The 25,559-nt window shown below is 45.3% G+C and overlaps 1 protein-coding gene across 4 annotated transcripts in view; it reads right to left on the bottom strand.

Moving 5' to 3' along the window:
- LRRC49 (leucine rich repeat containing 49) overlaps nucleotides 1-25,559 on the bottom strand; it is a 334,326-nt gene that overhangs the window by 253,686 nt on the left and 55,081 nt on the right. For 2 of the 4 annotated variants that reach the window (XM_069765877.1, XM_069765876.1), the window contains exons 3-4: nucleotides 9,810-9,897; nucleotides 788-1,012 (exon numbers count right to left, since the gene is read on the bottom strand). Coding sequence is in view for 1 of the 4 variants with exons in the window: in XM_069765876.1 (XP_069621977.1) it covers nucleotides 788-1,012; nucleotides 9,810-9,897 (313 nt within the window). In the remaining 3 variants the exon portion in view is untranslated. The remainder of the gene's footprint in view (nucleotides 1-787; nucleotides 1,013-9,809; nucleotides 9,898-25,559) is intronic. The other 2 variants (XM_069765878.1, XM_069765879.1) reach the window with 1 other exon arrangement.

The following is a 25,559-nucleotide window of genomic DNA, read 5'->3' as shown; positions in this document are numbered from 1 at the left end:
ATATAGACAACGATGCCGATCGCTGCAGCGTCGCTGTTTAGGTCGTTGTGTGGTCGCTGGAGAGCTGTCACACAGACAGCTCTCCAGCGACCAACGATGCCGAAGTCCCCGGGTAACCAGGGTAAACATCGGGTTTCTAAGCGCAGGGCCGCGCTTAGTAACCCGATGTTTACCCTGGTTACCATTGTAAAAGTTAAAAAAAACAAACAGTACATACTTACATTCCGGTGTCTGTCCCCCGGCATCAGCTTCCCGCACTGTCAGCGCCGGCCGGCCGTAAAGCAGAGCACAGCCGTGACCCGATATTTACCCTAGTTACCAGTGAAGACATCGCTGGATCGGCGTCACACACGCCGATTCAGCGGGTGATCAGCGACCAAAAAAAAGGTCCTGATCATTCCCAGCGACCAACGATCTCCCAGCAGGGGCCTGATCGTTGGTCGTTGTCACGCATAACGATTTCGTTAACGATATTGTTGCTACGTCACAAAAAGCAACGATATCGTTAACTAAATCGTTATGTGTGAAGGTACCTTAACATCGAGAGGTCGTGACCCTTACCCTCTGACCTACGATCAGTCAGAAGTAGCGGTCACAAGATGGCGGTGCGGGACTGGAAAAGCTGAAGACAGTGGCTTGTAAGTATAATACTAGCGTCAGGGGACTTAGACTGGTAGCGCCACTCCAGCACTGAAATAAAAAACAACAAAAATGCTGGTGCTTTAATAATGACATTTACTGCAAAGCTTTTCTCCCTTATTAGAAGCACCAGGTATTCCCCACCTACCTTTTGATTGATGCACATCCTCATTGTTGTTATTTGGACTTGTACAACGGGGGACAGATCTGGATCGGCTTTTTTTGACTACGTGGCCTGAAAGCTCTCCTAATGCTCCCACTGATACAGAGTCCCTGCCATATCTTGGTGCAGAGCCAAAAACATCAGTGATATTAGAAGATAAGGGAATATACGGAGGCTTATTCCGACTCAGGGGACTTGAAAGTCTTCCATCTGGTAGGGAAAAAAAAAACATTACAGTAATCAGTGTGCAAGTATTGAGAAAATAACTATATGGGAAAAAAACTATGGCAGATGAAAAAACGCATATTACACTTCTTCCTGCTTTAGAAAAGCATGAACATGGCGTGGTTAATGTCTCTATAAAATACACTAAATCAGCAGAAAACAAAGACTGACCCTATGGGATAACAGCAACATATTAGGCAGCCGTTTACATATAAACCTGCAATATAATGGAAGGGGTTCTCCTATCATCCACATTTATTATCTCTGCGCCGTTCACATTGCTTGTCAGATAAAACCCTATAACATTTTTGTGATTTCTCCCAAGTAGATAAGTAGTAAAATTAAAAAAATAATAAATAAAAGCGTGAGGGGAAACACAGTTGATGGTGCAGTATAATGAAAATACTGCCCACAGGCAGCAATATAGTTAAAATATATACTCACCCTCTCTACATGCAGTTATAGTGCCACATCCTCAACGCTTCCCACTCATCTTCTATTTATCATGGTTGCAGATGTCACATCCTGTATATCCTTAGTCACTACTGCAGACAGTCAAAGCGCTTAGCAGAATATGGCCTAACGATTAGCTGCAGCGGTTAGGTGGGGAATATAGACCAACATCAGCAGCCAAGGTAAACAGAAGAGAAGCAGGGAGGCATGGGGGCGGCAGCGCTGGAACAGCGGGGAACACAAGGGTTAGTATATGGTGTTTAATCATGTTGAATTTATTGCTGCCTGCGGGCAACTTTTTTTTTTATATATTATAAGAAATGGAAAAAAAATTAGAACTAACTGTGAAATAGATCTATAAAGGGAACCTGTCAGCAGATTTTGCCGCTATAAGTTGCGGCCACGGTCTTTCAGGGCTGAAATACACATTCTATAATGCTGTAGATAAGCCCCCGATCCAACCTGAAAGATAAGAAAAAAGAGGTTAGATTATACTCACCCAGGGGCGGTCCGGTCTGATGGGTGTTGCAGATCCGGGTTCCGCACCTCACATCTTCTTGCGATGCGGCCCTCCTGCTTGCTTCACAGGCTCCTCAGCATCACGCTCCTGTGCAGGCGTACTTATCTGTCCTGTTGAGGGCAGAGCATAGTACTGCAGTGCGCAGGCGCCGGAAAGGTCAGTGAGGCCCGGCGCCTGCGCACTGCAGTACTTTGCTCTGCCCTCAACAGGGCAGACAAAGTACGCCTGTGCCGGAGCCGCGGCATGAAGACCAGAAGAGGATGTCATGGAATGAAGATAGGAGGCGCCGGAGCGGACCTGAGACACCCATTTGACCGGACCGCAGTGGGACCGCCCCTGGGTGAGTATAATCTAACCTCTTTTTCTCCTCTTTCAGGTAACATTGGCGGCTTATCTACAGCATTACAGAATGCTGTAGATAAGCCCCTGATGACGGTGAGCTTACCTCACCATCGATTTTGGGGGTGACAGGTTCCCTTTAACATGTCAAGCCCAACATGCCGAGGAGAGGAGACTTTGAAGCAGCAATGCTCCTCTGCGAAATATGGAAATTGTCTCTTCAGAGAGTAAGAGGACTAAAACTCTAGTGCTACCTATAGGAAGTAGCAATGATAAAAGTCTATACAAACTCTCTAGCGAGCCTTGTCACATGACTTAGAATAAAAGCCAAAACCAAAATCTCAGTTTGCAGACAGTGCAATTTGGGGTACTGCCCCTCGTCAGTGCAAAGTGTGAGATCTGGTTTGGCTGGGTGAGAAGCGTCTGACCAGGATAGTTTTGGCTTTATTTTTAAGTAATGTGACAAGACTTGTTAGAGTTAATATTGACTTTTAGGATTGCTATTTCCTATAGGTGGTGCTAGAGTTTTAGTCCTCTTCCTCTCTGAAGAGACAATTTGCAATAACTGCTGAGAGACATGGCGCCGACATCCCTGGAATGTGATGATCTCTGGGGCACTTTCTTGTTGCCTTGTGAAGGTCTTCTTCATGGCATTGCTCATGTGCTCTCCTTACCAATTTTCACCTATTATTGCATCCAGGACAAAAGCAAAACTTGTTACTGAAGAGGACAGACCTCTACTCCATCCCCCAACACCATCTTGCTCGGCACCATGATAGCCTTTGAGAGCAGTGATGTGAGGTCAATGGGACATCTCTAGGTGGACATCTGGTTGGTAGCCCAATATCTTACAAACAATGAGAAGGTGTTTGCGTTTGATGTGTTAGGCCTAGTGTACAATGTGTCATTTCACTCGCATTACAGAATGGATCTCTACAAACTGTTCATTGATTCTGATAAGACCACGTGGATAACAGCAAGTAGAGAGCTTCATAAAGGCACTGTAAAGGTACCTTCACACATAACGATATTGTTAACGATATCGTTGCTATTTGTGACGTAGCAACGATATCGTTAATGAAATCGTTATGTGTGACAGCGACCAACGATCAGGCCCCTGCTGGGAGATCGTTGGTCGCTGAATAAAGTCCAGAACTTTATTTCGTCGCTGGACTCCCTGGAGACATCGCTGGATCGGCGTGTGTGACACCGATCCAGCGATGTCTTCACTGGTAACCAGGGTAAACATCGGGTAACTAAGCGCAGGGCCGCGCTTAGTAACCCGATGTTTACCCTGGTTACCATGCTAAAAGTAAAAAAAAACAAACAGTACATACTTACCTACCGCTGTCTGTCCTCCAGCGCTGCGCTCTGCTTCTCTGCTCTCCTCCTGTACTGTCTGGGAGCCGGAAAGCAGAGCGGTGACGTCACCGCTCTGCTTTCCGGCTCCCAGACAGTACAGGAGGAGAGCAGAGAAGCAGAGCGCAGCGCTGGAGGACAGACAGCGGTAGGTAAGTATGTACTGTTTGTTTTTTTTTACTTTTAGCATGGTAACCAGGGTAAACATCGGGTTACTAAGCGCGGCCCTGCGCTTAGTTACCCGATGTTTACCCTGGTTACCGGCATCGTTGGTCGCTGGAGAGCGGTCTGTGTGACAGCTCTCCAGCGACCAAACAGCGACGCTGCAGCGATCCGGATCGTTGTCAGTATCGCTGCAGCGTCGCTAAATGTGAAGGGGCCTTTACACTAGTACTTCTCCCAGGATTATGTTGTGGACGGGCATAATCGATGGTCGCTGGACCTCTCTAGTCTTCTAGTGATAAAGCCATTACTCAAGTGTCCCAGTAGCAGTTTTTCAACACAACAGTGCCAGGCCACATGTCTATGCTACTGTGAGCAGCCTGCATGACCTAAATGTGATGCCATGACGGGCAGCGTCTCCGGCCATGTAGGATGTCATTAGTAGGCAAATGCAAAGGTAGCTGTCAGTGCCCGATTCTGATGATGCATGTGTACAATCTCTGCTTCCTGTCAACTGCTGCCTATCACCCTGCAACATTCCCTTTAATGGTACAATTCCTGCTTCCTGTCAACTGCTGCCTATCACCCTGCAACATTCCCTTTAATGGTACAATCCCTGCTTCCTGTCAACTTCTGCCTATCACCCTGCAATATTCCCTTTAATGGTACAATCTCTGCTTTCTGTCAACTGCTGCCTATCACCCTGCAACATTCCCCTTAATGGTACAATCTCTGCTTCCTGTCAACTGCTGCCTATCACCCTGCAACATTCCCTTTAATGGTACAATCCCTGCTTCCTGTCAACTGCTGCCTATCACCCTGCAACATTCCCTTTAATGGTACAATCCCTGCTTCCTGTCAACTTCTGCCTATCACCCTGCAACATTCCCTTTAATGGTACAATCTCTGCTTTCTGTCAACTGCTGCCTATCACCCTGCAACATTCCCCTTAATGGTACAATCTCTGCTTCCTGTCAACTGCTGCCTATCACCCTGCAACATTCCCTTTAATGGTACAATCTGTGCTTCCTGTCAACTGCTGCCTATCACCCTGCAACAATTCCTTTAATGTGCCTGCTGAATGTTTGCTAAATTCATTTGTTGTATTGTATTAAATACTCACTGTTGCACATCCATGCTGGGGTCACAGGAGATATTATCTTGCGCAAGGAGGTGTTAGAGCATATGGTTGTGGCCAGGCTCTGTGCCTTTGATCATGTAAGTGCAGCGCCCCAGAGACCTGGTCGTTGCAGTAACGTCGCTCTGCCACTAAGGGGAGTGATGGTACGTCTGATGGCACTAAAGGAGTTCATCTGACCAGGTATCACAAGCACACACTACACTTCACACTCCGGCCACTAGGGGGAGCAAAAGGCACTATTTACTAGGTCACTCCTCACACTGGTAAAACTAGGGGTTGGATAGGAAGTTAGGACAGAAGCTGACTGGGTTTTGCCCAGGCAACATCCCATGGCAGGGGGTGTTGCGGGGGAGACTTCAGGGGAGTCCCTGTCAGGCGTGGGAACCTGGCAGAGACTTAGCGACAAGAACAGAACGAAACGGAACTGCGCCTGCACTACCTTGCGGCGGTATCCTTAGGAAGGACACGAAGCGAAGGTATTTTGAACAATGAGAAACGAGATCAAGCACAAAGGAGAGCCAGTAGGAGTCGTGCCCCGAGAACGGCAACATCCTACTGAGGCGCGTAGCCGGTGCCCAAAACACCGAAGAAGTAACTGACTTTATGCATTACTTCAAATACCGCAGGACAGATAATTATAGGTTGGCTGTCTACCTTACATCACCTAAGCAGACATAGGGGGCAACCGTGGAGAGGGGCGTCTCTAGGGTCCCAGAATAGCTCCGAGCCTACCCGTCAAACGGGTGCGTCCTAGCCATAACAAACTTGGGGGACAGAGAATAGAAAGAACGAGAAAGAACAAGAAAGAACGAGAACAGAAGTTGTGAGGACTATCCCGAATGCTCAGCAGGGAAGCACTACAACACAGGCACTAGTGGTAGGCAAAGATTTCCACCTGCAAAGGGAACTCTAGATGTGCCTTCGGACCGGCCGGTCTCAGACAGCCCTGTTAACAGTGCTCTGGATTGAGGATCCTGAAGTCACCAGTAAAGAGGTAAAGAGACTGCAACCCTGTCTCCTCGTTATTGACTGCACCTCACACCATCGCCACCTACACCACTGGGAAGCCCTGGGGACTTACTTCACCTGTGGGAAGGTACACCATCTAGCTGCCATCACATCACCCCAGTGGACCCCGAGCAGCGTCGGTCACCCTGACCGAACACCACAGGTGGCGTCACGAAACCTTGACAGACTTGTATCACCTTTTATTGGACGCCCCTTAGCAGGGTCACGGACCGGGTCCAGCCACCGTGACAACCCTAGAGCCTGACAGAGAGGACCAGTACCGAGTAACCCGTGGCCCTGCATCTGGGGGCGCTCCATAACCTCCCCTGGGGTGTTGGCCAATTGCTAATTTATCCCAAATAAGGACCCACAATCCCTCTCACCTGATCCTTTACTCTGCCCTATAAATTTAGTAGCATCTTAAGGGGTGCATGCGTGTGGGGTCAGGAACGTGCATTCCTGCAGCACCCCCTGACACCCACCCCCCCTGCTCCCTCTCTCTGGAGCATTCTGGAACTCCCGCTCAATCTGCAATAAGCTTCAAGTGATTCATGACCTTTTTCTCTCTCACAAGCTTGCCTTCCTCTGCCTCATACAAACATGGCTAACACCCTGTGACACAGCCTCCCCTGCTGCGCTGTGCTTGGGCGGCCTTCACTTCACCCACACTCTTCGGCAACAGACATGGTGGAGGAGTGGGTCTTCTCCTTTCTTCTAACTGCACCTTTAACCCAATCCCACCTCTACCCTCCCTTATGCTCCCCTCTTTTGAAGTCCACTCTGTCCGCATCCACTCTCCTCCAACCTCCAAGTGGCGGTCATATACCGACCTACGGGCCCGGCCACTGTCTTTATTGACCAATTCTCCACCTGGCTTCTTCACTTTCTCTCTATTGACATTCCCACCATCATCATGGGTGACTTCAACATCCCCACTGATACCCTTCAGTTAACAGCCTCCAAACTTCTGTCCCTTACTTCATCTTTTGGACTTACTCAGTGGTCCTCCTCAGCCACCCACACAGACGTACATACCATAGACCTGGTCTTCACCCGTCTCTGCACTCTAACTTCACCACCTCCCCTCTCCCTCTCTCCGACCACCATCTGCTCACTTTCTCATCCCGGTCCTCCTCTCCGGTCACCCATGTCCAACAATATGCGCACCTCCGCAGAAACCTTGCACACCTAGACTCCCAAACGCTCTCTGACTCTATCCTACCACTGGCATCCATATCCTCACTCCATGACACAGACAGCGCCACTGCTTTCTACAATGCCACTCTCGCATCAGATATTGACACCGTCGCCCCTCTCATCCATGGCAGAATGCGATGTATAAATAGACAACCCTGGCACAATAACACCACTAAAAGGCTCAGGCAACTGTCCAGGGTTGCAGAGCGGCATTGGAAGAAAACACATTCGCAAGACGACTTCACTGCATTCAAACAGGCAACACTCACTTTTAAATCGGCTCTGACCTCTGCAAAACAGGCCTACTTCACAACCCTCGTATCCTCCCTATCCTCCAACCCCTAACAGTTATTCAAAACCTTTAACTCACTCCTCAGCCCCCCACTGCCCCCTCCAACCTCCCTCATCTCTGCTGAGGACTTTGCCACACACTTTAAAACTAAGATCGACCAAACAAGGCAAGTCTTCATTGCTTAACCACCACAACCCCTTTGTATACCAGACCAATGCCCAAACCCCATAACCTCCCTCTCCAACATCACTAAAGGAGGGCTTAATTGTCTCCTCTCCAAATCGCACCTCACCACCTGTGCGCTCGACCCCATCCCATCCCACCTCCTCCCGAACCTCACCACCACACTTATCCCATCCCTAAGCCACCTCTTGAACCTATCACTAACTTCTGGCACCTTCCCTTGTACTTTCAAACATGCCACAATCACGCCTATCCTTAAAAAGCTAACCCTCGATCCAACTGCTACGTCCAGATATCGCCCAATATCGCTGCTCCCATTCGCTTCCAAACTCCTGGAGCAGCATGTCCACGCTGAACTTTCCTCCCACCTCTCATATAACTTGCTCTTTGGCAATCTACAATCTGGTTTCCGCCCCCATCACTCAACTGAGACAGCCCTGACCAAAATCACTAACGACCTACTTACAGCCAAAGCTAATTGACAATACTCTGTACTCCTCCTTCTAGACCTGTCCTCTGCTTTTGACACAGTTGACCACTGCCTCCTACTACAGATCCTCTCCTCCTTTGGCATCAAAGACCTCGCCCTATCCTGGATCTCCTCGTACCTTTCAAACCGCACATTCAGCGTTTCCCTCTCCTACACTACCTCCTCATCCCACTCTACTAGAATACTGCAACATCCTTTTCTGTGGCCTCCCTGCTAACACCCTTGCAACTCTCCAGTCCATCCTTAAATCTGCTGCCCGACTAATTCATCTCTCTCCTCGCTACTCCTCCGCTTCCCCCCTCTGCAAATCTCTTCACTGGCTCCCATTCCCTCAGCGTATCCAGTTCAAACTACTAATACTCACCTACAAGGCCATCCATAACCTGTCTCCTCCATATATCTCTGAACTAATCTCCCGATATCATCCCTTGTGTAATTTCTGGTCCCAAGACCTCGTTCTCTCCTCCACACTTATCCGCTCCTCACCCAACCGCCTCCAGGACTTCTCCAGAATATCCCCCATCCTCTGGAATTCCTTACCCCAACATACCCGACTATCAACCACATTTGGATCCTTCAGATGGAACCTGAAAACCCACCTCTTCAGGAAAGCCTACAGTCTGCACTGCTGCCTCCTCACCACTACCGGAGATACAGTCTCACCAACGCCGGAGCTCCTACAACCCTCAACCTATTGTCTCCATCCCCACCATCCTGTAGAATGTAAGCCCGCATGGGCAGGGTCCTTGCCCCTCTGTGTCAGTCTGTAATTGTTAGTTTGCTTACTGTAAGTGATATCTGTAACTTGTATGTAACCCCTTCTCATGTACAGCACCATGGAATCAATGGTGCTATGTAAATAATAATAATAATAATTTGCACGCCATTGTGTATTCAGTGTGGCAGAGCAATCCTCAGACGAGCATTATTAACTGCATCAATTTCTGCACATGGCACTTGTACTCGATATTGAATAAATCAAGATCTTTTGAAATTTTGGTTTACTTTTTTTATATCATAATATTAACAAGAATAAGAAGACAATTTTGGGGTTAGGCTGGGTTCACATTGCTTTCCTCGCGTCCGTTAGACGGACTACGTTACACCGCGGCATAACGCGGTGTAACGTAGTCCGCTAGCGCCGCCATTGAATGCAATGTCGGACGCATCGCTAGCGCACGCCCACAATGGGCGTGCGCTAGCCATGTGCCGTCATTGAGTGAAGGACCCTGAGACGCGGGCTGCAGTGTTTCTGGGTCGGTCACTGCTAGCGCAGATAGAGGTAGCAGATGCTCTATCTGCGCTAGCGATGTGCCAAAGTCGGCACTTGCGTTACAGCAGCCCATTTAACGTATGTGTTTGAACGGAATGCTGTAACGCATTGTGAACCCGGCCTTAGATGTCGGCCTTGGCAGTAACACAAACTTTGCAGTCAAAGATCACACGCAGCGTAATGCAGGTGAATGGGGAGTCACTAACGTCCCTCGACCAGGTTAAAAAAAAAACTGGTTCCAACTTTTTTTCTACTTGCTTGCAATCTGCAGTAACAGACTAACTGCAGAAATTTATCTGCAGTACAGAAAAGCCCTTTGGGAAGTTCAAATATCAGCGATGCAATCCATTTATAGCCCCTCATACCTTGCCTTCCAGGAACGTTCCTTTCCAGGTCATGCTGAGGAGGTCTGTTGTTGAGGGGCGCTGCATCCTTACTTAACCTGAAGTCAAACTGCAAAGAGCAGAGGAGTTTATGTGAAAACCACAAGAACTCACAGCATTAGCGGACATCTTATTCTCATAAACACCTTATCCTCCATATGCTTGAACATAATGTATCTTTGATTTTGTTTGAAATAATTATTATATGCAATACCATGCAAGAAGGCAAAATGTTAGTTATCTCATATTCAGGGAATGCTCCTTCTCCATGGCACGTCTACATAATACATGAGCAATGATTGGGAAATGGCTGTATATGCAGCAATCATAAATTCCTATATAGATACATGAAAAGGTATCAACCACTGAGGACTCTCAATTCTAAATATTTTTATATAGATACATAAATTTTTTATGCACATTATCCTTTAATGGACAAAATAGAAAATGTATCGCCCTGAAAACTCATTTTTTTCATTACAATATCTGGATTAAATTAGTTTAGCAAAAGGGCCTTAAAAGGTAATAATGTATAGCCTACATTATTGTGTAAAATTTGAAGGGTTGCCCACTACTTTAATATTGATGATCTATCCATAGAATCAGATGGGGTTCAACACCCAGCACTGCCGCCAATCAGCTGTTCTCTGTGTTGACGGCAGCCAGAAGTGCTCAGTTATGGAGCTGCTTTCTACTGATAGTTGTCACTATCGGGTACTATTGATTTGAATGGGGGCGGATGTGCAATACCCGACCATGACCACTATCAGAAGGTGGAGCAGCTCCATAACTGAGCACTTCCAGCCACCGCCAGCACCGAGAAACAGCTGATCATCATGGACGCTGGGTGTCGCACCCCATCCGATCTGATATTGATGACTTATCCTAAAGACAGGTCATACATATATGGTCATTTTTTACATTTTAAAAATTACAAAAAGGAAAAAATAGGCTAATGCAAACATTTGGGCCCCCTTGGAGATTTGTGTTCTCATTGACACTCCACAAGGAAGGTAAGCCACAAAAGGTTATTGCTAAAGAAGCTGGCTTTTCAGAGTGCTGTATCCAAGCATATTAATGGAAAGTTGAGTGGAAGGAATAAGTGTGGTAGACAAAAGGTGCACAAGCAACAGGGATAACCGCAGCCTTGAAAGGATTGTTAAAAAAGGCCATTCAAACATTTTGGGGAGATTCACAAGGAGTGGACTGCTGCTGGAGTCATTGCTTCAAGTGCCAACACACAAACTATCCAGAACATGGGCTACAAGTATAACATTCCTTGTGTCAAGCCACTCATGACCAATAGACAACCCTAGAGGCGTCTTACGTGGGCCAAGGAGAATGAGAACTCGACTGTTGCTTAGTGGTCCAAGGTGTTGTTTTCAGATGAAAGTCAATTTTGCATTTCATTTGGAAATTAAAGGTCCCAGAGTCTGAAGGAAGAGTGGAGAGACACACACTCCAAGCTGCTTGAGGTCTAGTGTGAAGTTTCCACAATCAGTGATGGTTTGGGGGGCCATGGCATCTGCTGGTGTAGGTCCACTGTGTTTTATCAAAACCAAAAGTGAGCACAGCCATCTACCAGGAAATTTTAGAGCACTTCATGCTTCCTTCTGCCGACAAGCTTTATGGAGATGGAAATTTCATTCTCCAGCACGACTTGGCACCTGACCAGACTGCCAAAAGTACCAATACCTGGTTTAACCCCTTAAGCCCCAAGGGTGGTTTGCACGTTAATGACCGGGCCAATTTTTACAATTCTGACCACTGTCCCTTTATGAGGTTATAACTCTGGAACGCTTCAACGGATCTTGGCGATTCTGACATTGTTTTCTCATGACATATTGTACTTCATGATAGTGGTAAAAATTATTTGATATAACTTGCATTTATTTGTGAAAAAAACAGAAATATGGCGAAAATTTTGAAAATTTTGCAATTTTCCAACTTTGAATTTTTATGCCTTTAAATCACAGAGATATGTCACGTAAAATAAAGTAACATTTCCCACATGTCTACTTTGCATCAGCACAATTTTGGAACCAAACATTTTTTTCGTTATAGAGTTATAAGGGTTAACAGTTGACCAGCAATTTCTCATTTTTACAACACCAATATTTTTTAGGGACCACATCACATTTGAAGTCCTTTTGAGGGGTTTATATGATAGAAAATACCCAAGTGTGACACCATTCTAAAAACTGCACCTCTCAGGGTGCTCAAAACCACATTCAAGAAGTTTATTAACCCTTCAAGTGTTTTACAGGAATTTTTGGAATGTTTAAAAAAAAAAAATTTTTTTTTCACAAAAAATTTACTTCAGCTCCAATTTGTTTTATTTTTCCAAGGGTAAGAAAAGAAATTGGACCATTTGTTCTGAGTATGCTGATACCCAACATGTGGGGGTAAACCACTGTTTGGGCGCACGGCAGAGCTCGGAAGGGAAAGAGTGCCGTTTGACTTTTCAATGCAAAATTGACTGGAATTGAGATGGGACGCCATGTTGCGTTTGGAGAGCCCCTGATGTTCCTAAACATTGAAACCCCCCACAAGTGACACCATTTTGGAAAGTAGACCCCCTACGGAACGTATCTAGATGTGTGGTGAGCACTTTAACCCACCAAGTGCTTCACAGAAGTTTATAATGCAGAGCCGTAAAAATAAAAAATCATATTTTTTCACAAATATGATTTTTCGCCCCCAATTTTTTATTTTCCCAAGGGTAAGAGAAGAAATTGGACCCCAAAAGTTGTTGTGCCATTTGTACTGAGTATGCCGATACCCCCCATGTGGGGGTAAACCACTGTTTGGGCGCACAGCACAGCTCGGAAGGGAAGGAGCGCTGTTTGACTTTTCAATGCAAAATTGACTGGAATTGAGATGGGACACCATGTCACATTTGGAGAGCCCCTGATGGGCCTAAACATTGAAACCCCCCACAAGTGACACCATTTTGGAAACTAGACCCCCTAAGGAATTTATCTAGATGTGTTTTGACAGCTTTGAACTGTTTGAAAGCTTTGAACTGTTTCACTACTGTTAGGTGTCGAGTTCCCGCCTCTGCACAGGGGGAATTTCGAACCATCTCTGCTGCAGTCTCCCATTCTTCTCCAGCCGCAGTGGAGTCTGCTCAGCGGAGACGTCGGTCCCAGCGTCTTGCTCAGTCTCACTCTGTGCATAGAGTTACTGCTGCTTTTCCAGCTTCTGCCATTGAAGCCAGTGCTGGGCAGCGGCGAGCAGACGCTTTCAGGACTAAGTCCTGCTTTTCCCCTTCTGAGCATGCCCAGGGCAAGATCTCACATTGGAGATTGAGGGTCACATGCTCAGATACTGCAGCAGATCACATTGGTCCTCCAGGAAGGTCCTGAAGGTGCTCAACTTCTGTGGCAGCCTCCCATTGGTCCTTCTGGGAAGGTCATGTACATGCTGCAGCTATATAAGGTTCGCATGACCACACGGCCATGCGCTAGTGTACATTTGTAAACGTGTGTGTGTTGTGAGTGAAAGTCGTTCTTTAAAATCCCCTCCCTATTGGATGATTGCTCGCGGAAGGTGGATGATTGCTATCTTGCGCCCGACTTAGCCATCAGCACGGAACACACCATACAGCGTCTAATTGCTGTGACCGCCAGTGCGGCACCGTGCGCTTTCACAGCGCTTTCCTGACCCAAGCCTGGGTGGTTAGTGGCGTCCGCCAGTGCAGCACCGCACGCACGCTCTTGCATCTTTAATTATTATTTTGGCACGCTAACACCCCATTAGCGGTGTCGAGCGCAAGTAGTCTAGACGGACTCATATTCCAAGTCTTGGGACTGAGCTCGGTGACTCCTTGCTTGCGCTCTTCTGTGCGGTACCGCGGCCCTGTGACTTAACAGGGTTCGCTTCCTTCACACAGGGTGAAGTTAACCCGTGTGTGTATTCACATTGTACCGCCATATAGTCCGTCATTACTTGGCAGCAGGTTCCATCTCTGCACGGTGGACCCCGGGCTGCGAACGCACCTTATCCTATCTTTCTTATTATTTGGTGCGTTCCGCTAGCCCTAACAACTACAGTTTATAATGCAGAGTCGTGAAAATAAAAATTAATTTTTTTCCCACAAAAATGTTTTTTTAGCCCCCCAAATTTTTATTTTCCCAAGGGTAACAAGAGAAATTGGACCCCAATAGTTGTCTAATTTGTCCTGAGTACGCTGATACCCCATATGTGGGGGGGAACCACCATTTGGGCGCATGGCAGAGCTCGGAAGGCAAGGAGCGCTATTTGGAATGCAGACTTAGATGGATTGGTCTGCAGGCGTCACGATGCATTTGCAGAGCCCCTGATGCACCTAAACAGTAGAAACCCCACAAGTGACACCATTTTGGAAACTAGACCACCTAAGGAATATATCTAGATGTGTTTTGACAGCTTTGAACCCCCAAGTGTTTCACTACAGTTTATAACGCAGAGTCGTGAAAATAAAAATTAATTTTTTTCCCACAAAAATGTTTTTTTTTTGTAGCCCCCCAAATTTTTATTTTCCCAAGGGTAACAAGAGAAATTGGACACCAATAGTTGTTGTCTAATTTGTCCTGAGTATGCTGATACCCCATATGTTGGGGTAAACCCCTGTTTGGGCGCACAGGAGAGCTCGGAAGGGAAGGACCACTGTTTTACTTTTTCAACGCAGAATTGGCTGGAATTGAGATCGGATGCCATGTCGCGTTTGGAGAGCCCTGATGTGCCTAAACAGTGGAAACCCCCAATTCTAACTGAAACCCTATCCCAAACACACCCCTAACCCTAATCTCAACCATAGCCCTAACCATACCTCTAACCCTGACACACCCCTAACCCTAATCCCAAACGTAAATGTAATTGAAACTCTAACTTTAGCCACAACCCTAACTTTAGCCCCAACCCTAACCCTAACTTTAGCCCCAACCCTAACTTTAGCCCCAACCCTAACTTTAGCCCCAACCCTAACTTTTGCCCAAACCCTAACCCTAACTTTAGCCCCAACCCTAACTGTAGCCCTAACCCTAGCCCCAACCCCAACCCTAACCCTAGTCCTAACCCTAGCCCTAACAGGAAAATGGAAATAAATACATTTTTTAAATTTTTTTATTTTTGCCCAACTAAGGGGGTGATGAAGGGGGTTTGATTTACTTTTATAGTGGGTTTTCTAGTGGATTTTTATGATTGGCAGCCGTCACACACTAAAAGATGCTCTTTATTGCAAAAAATATTTCTTGCGTTACCAAATTTTGAGACCTATAATTTTTCCTTATTTTGGTCCACAGAGTCATGTGAGGTCTTGTTTTTTGCGGGACGAGTTGACGTTTTTATTGGTAACATTTTCAGGCACGTGACATTTTTTGATAGCTTTTTATTCCGATTTTTGTGAGGCAGAGTGACCAAAAAACAGCCATTCATGAAATTCTTTTTTTTTTTTTTTTGGGGGGGGGGGGCGTTTATACCATTCCGCCTTTGGTAAAATGGATAAAGCAGTTTTATTCTTTGGGTCAATACGATTACAGCGATACCTCATTTACATCTTTTTTTATGTTTTGGCGCTTTTTATACAATAAAAACTATTTTATAGAAAAAATAATGATTTTTGCATCGCTTTATTCTGACGACTGTAACTTTTTTATTTTTTCGCTGATGATGCTGTATGGCGGCTCATTTTTTGCGAGACAAGATGATGTTTTCAGCGGTACCATGGTTATTTATATCCGTCTTTTTGATCGTGTGTTCAACTTTTTGTTTGGCGGTATGATAATAAAGCGTTGTTTTTTGCCTCCTTTTTTTTTTTTTAACGCTGTTCACTGAAGGGGTTAACTAGTGGGCCTGTTTTATAGGTTGGGTCGTTACGGACGCGGCGATACTAAATATGTGTACTTTTATTGTTTTTTTTTATTTAAAGAAATGTATTTATGGGAACAATATATATATATATATTTTTTTTTTACACATCTAAAATTTTTTTTTTTTACTTTGTGCCAGGGGGGACATCACTGTATAGTGACAGATCGCTGATCTGACACTTTGCAGTGCACTGTGTCAGATCAGCGATCTGGCGTGCCCTGCTGCAGGCTTACAGGCGTCTGCTCTGGACCCGGAAGTACTCCCTGCAGGACCAGGAAGTAGCCCCACGGCCATTTTGGATCCGGGGCCTGCAGGGAGGAGACGCTCGGTACAAGGTGAGCACATCGCCTTGTACCAATTGTCTCAGGGAAGCCCGCAGGGAGCCCCCTCCCTGCTCGATGCTTCCCTATGCCCCCGGAACACTGCGATCATGTTTGATCGCGGTGTGCCGGAGGTTTATGTGCCGGGAGCGGTCCGTGACCACTCCTGGCAGATAGTGCCAGATGTCAGCTGCGATAGTCAGCTGACACCCGGCCGCGATCGGCTGCGCTCCCCCCGTGAGCGCGGCCGATCGCATATGACGTACTATCCCGTCACTGGGAATTAAGTTCCAGGTCACCTTGACAGGATAGTACATCATATGGGATTAAGGGGTTAAAAAAACAGTATCACTGTGCTTGATTGGCCGGCAAGCTCGCCTGACCTTAACCCCATAGAGAATCTATGGGGTATTGTCAAGAGGAAGATGAGAGACACCAGACCCAACAATGCAGATGAGCTGAAGGCTGCTATCAAAGCATCCTGGGTTTCCATAACACCTCAACAGTGCCACAAGCTGACTGTCTCCATGCTACACCGCATAAATGCAGTAATTGATGCAAAAGCAGCCCCAACCAAGTATTGAGTGCATTTACTGAACATACATTTCAGTAGGCCAACATTTTAGATTTTAAAATCATTTTTCAAGCTGGTGTTATAAAGTATTCTAATTTACAGAGAGAATGACTTGGATTTTCATTGGCTATAAGACACAATCATCAACATTAACAGAAACAAAATTTTCAGGTCCCTCCAGATATGCTCAATTGGGTTTAGGTCAGGGCTCTAGCTGGGCCAGTCAAGAATGGTCACAGAGTTGTTGTGAAGCCTCTCCTTTGTTATTTTAACTGTGTGCTTAGGGTCATTGTCTTGTTGGAAGGTGAACCTTCGGCCAAGTCTGAGGTCCAGAGAACTATGGAAGAGGTTTTCATCCAGTATATCTGTGTACTTGGCCGCATTCATGTTTCCTTCAATGAAAGCCAATTGTCCTGTCCCTGCAGCTGAAACACACCCCCATAGCATGATGCTGCCACCAACATGTTTTAGTGTTGGGATTGTATTGGGCAGGTGATGAGCATTGCCTGGTTTTCTCCACACATACCACTTAGAATTATCACCAAAAAGGTCTATATTCGTCCATCAGACCAGAGAATCTTATTTCTCATAGTCTGGGAGTCCTTCATGTGTTTTTTAGCAAACTCTATGCGGGCTTTCATATGTTTTGCACTGAGGAGAGGCTTCCGTTGGGCCACTCTGCCATAAAGGCCCGACTGGTGGAGCAGTGATAGTTGACTTTGTGGAACTTTCTCCCATATCCCTACTGCATCTCTGGAGCTCAACGACCGTGATCTTGGGGTTCTTCTTTACCTCTCTCACCAAGGCTCTTCTCCCATGATTGCTCAGTTTGGCTTAAAGGCCAGGTCTAGGAAGACATCTGGAGGTCCCAACTTCTTCCATTTAAGGATTATGGAGGCCCCTGTGCTCTTAGGAACCTTGAGTACTGTAGAAATTCTGTTGTAACCTTGGCCAGATCTGTGCCTTGCCAGAATTCTGTCTCTGAGCTTCTTGGCCAGTTCATTTGACCTCATGATTCTCATTTGGTCTGACATGCACTGAGAGGTCTTACATAGACAGGTGTGTGCCTTTCCAAATCAAGTCATATCAGTTTAATTAAGCACAGCCGGACTCCAATGAAGGAGTAGAACCATCTCAAGGAGGATCACATGGAAACGGACAGCATGTGACTTAAATATGAGTGTCTGAGCAAAGGGTCTGAATACTAATGACCATGTGATATTTCAGTTTTTCTTTTTTTATTAAATTTACAAAAAATTCTACATTTCTGTTCTTTTCAGTCAAGATGGGATGCAGAATGTACATTAATGTGAAAAAATGAACTTTTTTGAGTTTACCAAATGGCTGCAATGAAACAAAGAGTGAAAAATTTAAACGGGTCTGAATACTTTCCGTACCCACTGTATATATGTCCCCCATCCTGGGCCCATGCAGTTATATATGGTCCCTAACTTGGAATATTTGACCACCACCCTACTATATATGTCCCCTATCCTGGTATACATATCCCTAATACTGATATATTTTATATACACTACAGTTTAAAAGTTTAGGGTCACTTAGAAATGTCCTTATTTTTTAAAGAAAAGCACAGTATTTTTTCCAATGAAGCTAACATTAAATGATTCAGAAATACACTCTATACATTGTTAATGTGGTAAATGACTATTTTAGCTGCAAACGTCTGGTTTGTAATGCAATATCTTCATAGGTGTATAGAGGCCCATTTCCAACAACCATCACTCCAGTGATCTTATGGTACTTTGTGTTTGCTAACTCTGTAAGAAGGCTAATGGACGGTTAGAATGCCCTTGAAAACCCTTGTGCAAGTATGTTAGCACAGCTGAAAACAGTTTGCCTGATTAGAGAAACTATAACCTGATCTTCCTTTGAGCTAGTTGAGAATCTGGAGCATTACTTTTGTTGGTTCCATTAAACTCTCAAAATGGACAGAAAAAACGAACTTTCATGTAAAACTAGCCAGTCTATTCTTGTTCTTAGAAATGAAAGCTACTACATGAGAGAAATTGCCAAGAAACTGAAGATTTCCTACATCGGTGTGTACTACTCCCTTCAGAGGAGAGCACAAACAGGCTCTAACCAGAGTAGAAAGAGAAGTGAGAGGCCCCGCTGCACAACTGAGCAACAAGACAAGTACATTAGAGTCTGTAGTTTGAGAAATCGACGTCTCACAGATCCTCAACTGGCAGCTTTATTAAATAGTACACGCAAAACGCCAGTGTCAATGTCTACAGTGAAGAGGCGACTCTGGGATGCTGGCCTTCAGGGTAGAGTGGCAAAGAAAAAGCCATATTTGTGACTGGCTAATAAAAGGAAAAGATTAATATGGGCATAAGAACACAGACATTGGACAGAGGAAGATTGGAAAAAAAGTGTTATGGACAGACAAATCCAAGTTTGAGGTCTTTGGATCACACAGAAGAATATTTGTGAGACGCAGAACTGAAAAGATGCTGGAAGAGAGCCTGAGGTAATGTGATGGTCTGGGGTTGCTTTGGTGCTGGTAAAGTGGGAGATTTGTACAGGGGATTTTGAATAAGGAAGGCTATCAATTCATTTTGCAACGCCATGCCATACCCTCTGGACAGCGCTTGATTGGAGCCAATTTCATCCTACAACAGGACAATGACCCAAAACACACTTCCAAATTATGCAAGAACTATTTAGGGAAGAAGCAGGCAGCTAGTATTCTATCTGTAATGGAGTGGCGAGCGCAGTCACCAGATCTCAACCCCATTGAGCTGTTGTAGGAGCAGCTTGACCGTATGGAACGTAAAAAGTGCCCATCAAGCCAAACCAACTTGTGGGAGGGACTTCTGGAAGCAATGGGTGGCATTTCTCCAGATTACCTCAGCAAAAGGGAGCATTCTTTGACGAACGCAAAGTTTGAAGGAGAAAATAAAATAAAAGTATGAGTTTTCATCGAAAATACAAAATTGTCTGGGTGACCCTAAACTTTTGAAAGGTAGTATATATATATATATATATATATGAAACCTTCAAAAAGAACCTGAAGACTCATCTCTTCCGACAAGCCTACAGCCTGCAGTGATCCTCAACCTACTGAACAGCCGTACAGCCTGCTCTTCCCTCTCCTAGTGTATCCTCACCCACCCCCTGCAGACTGTGAGCCCTCGCGGGCAGGGTCCTCCCTCCTTATGTACTCGTGTGCCTTGTTATCTGCTCATGTTTAATGTATTTGTCTATATTTGCCCCGTATTCACATGTAAAGCGCCATGGAATAAATGGCGCTATAAAAATGTATAATAATAATAATAATATATATATATATATATATATATATATATATATATATATATGTTACAGTACAGACCAAACGTTTGGACACACCTTCTCATTTAAAGATTTTTTTGTATTTTCATGACTATGAAAATTGTACATTCACACTGAAGGCATCAAAACTATGAATTAACACATGTGGAATTATAATATGCTTAACAAAAAAGTGTGAAACAACTGAAAATACAGTGGGGCAAAAAAGTATTTAGTCAGTCAGCAATAGTGCAAGTTCCACCACTTAAAAAGATGAGAGGCGTCTGTAATTTACATCATAGGTAGACCTCAACTATGGGAGACAAACTGAGAAAAAAAAATCCAGAAAATCACATTGTCTGTTTTTTTTAACATTTTATTTGCATATTATGGTGGAAAATAAGTATTTGGTCAGAAACAAAATTTCATCTCAATACTTTGGAATATATCCTTTGTTGGCAATGACAGAGGTCAAACGTTTTCTGTAAGTCTTCACAAGGTTGCCACACACTGTTGTTGGTATGTTGGCCCATTCCTCCATGCAGATCTCCTCTAGAGCAGTGATGTTTTTGGCTTTTCGCTTGGCAACACGGACTTTCAACTGCCTCCAAAGGTTTTCTATAGGGTTGAGATCTGGAGACTGGCTAGGCCACTCCAGGACCTTGAAATGCTTCTTACGAAGCCACTCCTTCGTTGCCCTGGCGGTGTGCTTTGGATCATTGTCATGTTGAAAGACCCAGCCACGTTTCATCTTCAATGCCCTTGCTGATGGAAGGAGGTTTGCACTCAAAATCTCACGATACATGGCCCCATTCATTCTTTCATGTACCCGGATCAGTCGTCCTGGCCCCTTTGCAGAGAAACAGCCCCAAAGCATGATGTTTCCACCACCATGCTTTACAGTAGGTATGGTGTTTAATGGATGCAACTCAGTATTCTTTTTCCTCCAAACACGACAAGTTGTGTTTCTACCAAACAGTTCCAGTTTGGTTTCATCAGACCATAGGACATTCTCCCAAAACTCCTCTGGATCATCCAAATGCTCTCTAGCAAACTTCAGATGGGCCCGGACATGTACTGGCTTAAGCAGTGGGACACGTCTGGCACTGCAGGATCTGAGTCCATGGTGGATTAGTGTGTTACTTATGGTAGGCCTTGTTACATTGGTCCCAGCTCTCTGCAGTTCATTCACTAGGTCCCCCCGCGTGGTTCTGGGATTTTTGCTCACCGTTCTTGTGATCATTCTGACCTCACGGGGTGGGATTTTGCGCGGAGCCCCAGATCGAGGGAGATTATCAGTGGTCTTGTATGTCTTCCATTTTCTAATTATTGCTCCCACTGTTGATTTCTTCACTCCAAGCTGGTTGGCTATTGCAGATTCAGTCTTCCCAGCCTGGTGCAGGGCTACAATTTTGTTTCTGGTGTCCTTTGACAGCTCTTTGGTCTTCACCATAGTGGAGTTTGGAGTCAGACTGTTTGAGGGTGTGCACAGGTGTCTTTTTATACTGATAACAAGTTTAAACAGGTGCCATTACTACAGGTAATGAGTGGAGGAAAGAGGAGACTCTTAAAGAAGAAGTTACAGGTCTGTGAAAGCCAGAAATCTTGATTGTTTGTTTCTGACCAAATACTTATTTTCCACCATAATATGCAAATAAAATGTTAAAAAAAACAGACAATGTGATTTTCTGGATTTTTTTTTCTCAGTTTGTCTCCTATAGTTGAGGTCTACCTATGATGTAAATTAAAGACGCCTCTCACCTTTTTAAGTGGTGGAACTTGCACTATTGCTGACTAACTAAATACTTTTTTGCCCAACTGTATGTCTTATATTCTAGGTTCTTCAAAGTAGCCACCTTTTGCTTTGATGACGGCTTTACACACTCTTGGCATTCTCTTGATGAGCTTCAAGAGGTAGTCACCGGGGATGGTTTTCACTTCACAGGTGTGCCCTGTCAAGTTTACTAAGTGGGATTTCTCGCCTTATAAATGGTGTTGGGACCATCAGTTGTGTTGTGCAGAAGTCTGGTGGATACACAGCTGATAGTCCTAATGAATAGACCGTTAGAATTTGTATTATGGCAAGAAAAAAGCAGCTACTGTAAGTAAAGAAAAATGAGTGGCCATCATTACTTTAAGAAATGAAGATCAGTCAGTCCAAAAAATTGGGAAAACTTTGAAAGTGTCCCCAAGTGCAGTGGCAAAAAACATCAAGCGCTACAAAGAAACTGGCTCACATGAGGACCGCCCCAGGAAAGGAAGACCAAGAGTCACCTCTGCTTCTCAGCATAAGTTTATCTGGGTCACCAGTCTCAGAAATCGCAGGTTAACAGCAGCTCTGATTAGAGACCAGGTCAATGCCACACAGAGTTCTAGCAGCAGACACATCTCTACAACAACTGTTAAGAGGAGACTTTGTGCAGCAGGCCTTCATGGTAAAATAGCTACTATGAAACCACTGCTAAGGACAGGCAACAAGCAGAAGAGACTTGTTTTGGCTAAAGAACACAAGGAATGGACATTAGACCAGTGGAAATCTGTTCCTTTGGTCTGATGAGTCCAAATTTCAGATCTTTGGTTCCAACCACTGTGTCTTTGTGCGACGCAGAAAAGGTGAACGGATGGACTCTACATGCCTGGTTCCCACCGTGAAGCATGGAGAAGGAGGTGTGATGGTGTGGGGGTGCTTTGCTATTGACACTCTTGGGGATTTATTCAAAATTGAAGGCATACTGAACCAGCATGGCTACCACAGCATCTTGCACGGCATGCTATTCCATCCAGTTTGCGTTTAGTTGGACCGTCATTTATTTTTCAATAGGACAATGACCCCAAACACATCTCCAGGCTGTGTAAGGGCTATTTGACCAAGAAGCAGAGTGATGGGGTGCTACGCCAGATGACCTGGCCTCCAAAGTCACCAGACCTGAACCCAATCGAGATGGTTTGGGGTGAGCTGGACCTCAGAGTGAAGGCAAAAGGGCCAACAAGTACTAAGCATCTCTGGGAATTCCTTCAAGATTGTTGGAAAACGATTCCCGGTGACTACCTCTTGAAGCTCATCAAGAGAATGCCAAGAGTGTGCAAAGCCTTTATCAAAGCAAAAGGTGGCTACTTTGAAGAACCTAGAATATAAGACATAATTTCAGTTGTTTCACAGTTTTTTGTTAAGTATATAATTCCACATGTGTTAATTCATAGTTTTGATGCCTTCAGTGTGAATGTACAATTTTCATAGTCATGAAAATACAGAAAATCTTTAAATGAGAAGATGTGTCCAAACTTTCGGTCTGTACTGTATACTGTGCTCAAAAAGTAAAGAGAACACTAAAATCCCACATCCTAGATATCACTGAATGAAATATTCCAGTTGTAAATCTTCATTTATTACATAGTGGGATGTGTTGAGAGCAATAAAACCTAAAAATTATCAACGTAAATCACAACTAATAGCCCACGGAGGTCTGGAGTTGGAATGATGCTCAAAATCAAAGTGGAAAATGAAGTTACAGGCTGATCCAACTTCAGTGGAAATGCCTCAAGACAAAGAAATGATGGTCAGTAGTGTGTGGCCTCCACGTGCCTGTATGACCTCCCTACACAATGCCTAAGCATGCTCGTGATGAGGCGGTGGATGGTCTCCTGAGGGATCTCCTCCCAGACCTGGACTAAAGCATCCACCAACTCCTGAACAGTCTGTGGTGGATGGTGCGAGACATGATGTCCCAGATGTGTTCAATCGGATTCAGGTCTGGGGAAAGGGCGGGCCAGTCCATGGTTTCAATGCCTTCATCTTGCAGGAACTGCTGACACACTCCAGCCACATGAGGTCTGGCATTGTCATGGATTAGGAGGAACCCAGGGCCAACCGCACCAGCATATAGTCTCACAAGGGGTCTGAGGATCTCATCTCTGTACCTAATGGCAGTCAAGCTACCTCTGGTGAGCAAATGGAGGGCTGTGTGGCCCTCCAAAGAAATGCCACCCCACACCATTACTGACCCACTGCCAAATCGGTCATGCTGAAGGATGTTGCAGGCAGCAGATCGTTCTTCACGGCGTCTCCAGACTCTGTCACATCTGCTCAGTGTGAACCTGCTTTCATCTGTCAAGATCACAGGGTGCCAGTGGCGAATTTGCCAATCGTGGTGTTCTGTGGCAAATGCCAAGCATACTGCACGGTGTTGGGCTGTGAGCACAACCCCCATCTGTGGATGTCAGGCACTCAGACCATACTCATGGAGTCAGTTTCTAATCGTTTGAGCACACACATGCACATTTGTGGACTGCTGGAGGTCATTTTGCAGGGCTCTGGCAGTGCTCCTCCTGTTCCTTTTTGCACAAAGACTGAGGTAGTGGTCCTGCTGCTGGGTTGTTGCCCTCCTACAGCCCCCTCCACGTCTCCTGGTGTATTGGCCTGTCTCCTGGTAGTGACTCCAGACACTACGCTGACAGATACAACAAACCTTCTTGCCACAGCTCGCACTGATGTGCCATCCTGGATGAGCTGCACTACCTGAGCCACTTGTTTGGGTTGAAGAGTCCGTGTCATGCTACCACGAGTGTGAAAGCACAACCAACATTCAAAAGTGACTAAAACATCAGCCACAAAGCACTGGTACTGAGATGTGGTCTGTGGTCCCCGCCTGCAGAACCACTCCTTTATTGAGTGTGTCTTGATAAATGCCAATAATTTCCATCTGTTGTCTATTCCATTTGCACAGCAGCATGTGAAATTGACTGTCAGTGTTGTTTCCTAAGTGTACAGTCTGATTTCACAGAAGTTTGATCTACTTGGAGTTATATTCTGTTGTTTAAGTATTCCCTTTATTTTTTTGAGCAGTGTATATATATATATATATATATATATATATATATATATACAGTATATATATACACTGTATATATATATATATATATCTACTATATAATTGTCTAAGGGTCACTTCTGTCTGTCTGTCTTTCTGTCTGTCTGTCACGGATATTCATTGGTCGTGGCCTCTGTCTCTCATGGAAATCCAAGTCGCTGATTGGTCGCGCCAATACAGCCACGACCAATCAGCGACGGGCACAGTCCGGAAGAAAATGGCCGCTCCTTACTCCCTGCAGTCAGTGCCCGGTGCCCGCATACTCCCCTCCAGTCACCGCTCACACAGGGTTAATTGTTGTGAATTTTGTGGCTGAATTCACTCCTGTGGTCACAAGTGGTACTGCAGCTTCTGAGCTTCCTCCCTCAGGTGTTCTGGTGAGCTCGTTAACTGCTTCATTACGTAACTCCGCCTGATGCTGCTATCCTTGCTCCTTGTCAATGTTTCAGTGTTGGATCTGAGCTTCTCCTGATTGTTCCTGTGACCTGCTGCTCTGTATAGCTAAGTGCTTTTTGCTTTTTTGTTGCTTTTTTTCTGTCCAGCTTGTCTTTTGTTTTGCTGGAAGCTCTGAGACGCAAAGGGTGTACCGCCGTGCCGTTAGTTCGGCACGGTGGGTTTTTTTTGCCCCCTTTGCGTGGTTTAGCTTTAGGGTTTTTTGTAGACTGCAAAGTTCGCTTTACTGTCCTCGCTCTGTCCTAGAATATCGGGCCCCACTTTGCTGAATCTATTTCATCCCTACGTTTTGTCTTTTCATCTTACTCACAGTCATTATATGTGGGGGGCTGCCTTTTCCTTTGGGGAATTTCTCTGGGGCAAGTCAGGC

This window comes from Ranitomeya imitator, chromosome 4 (genome assembly GCF_032444005.1).
Source record: "Ranitomeya imitator isolate aRanImi1 chromosome 4, aRanImi1.pri, whole genome shotgun sequence".
In the NCBI taxonomy this organism is placed as follows: domain Eukaryota; kingdom Metazoa; phylum Chordata; class Amphibia; order Anura; family Dendrobatidae; genus Ranitomeya; species Ranitomeya imitator.
This window is presented reverse-complemented; position numbering and strand designations above follow the sequence as displayed.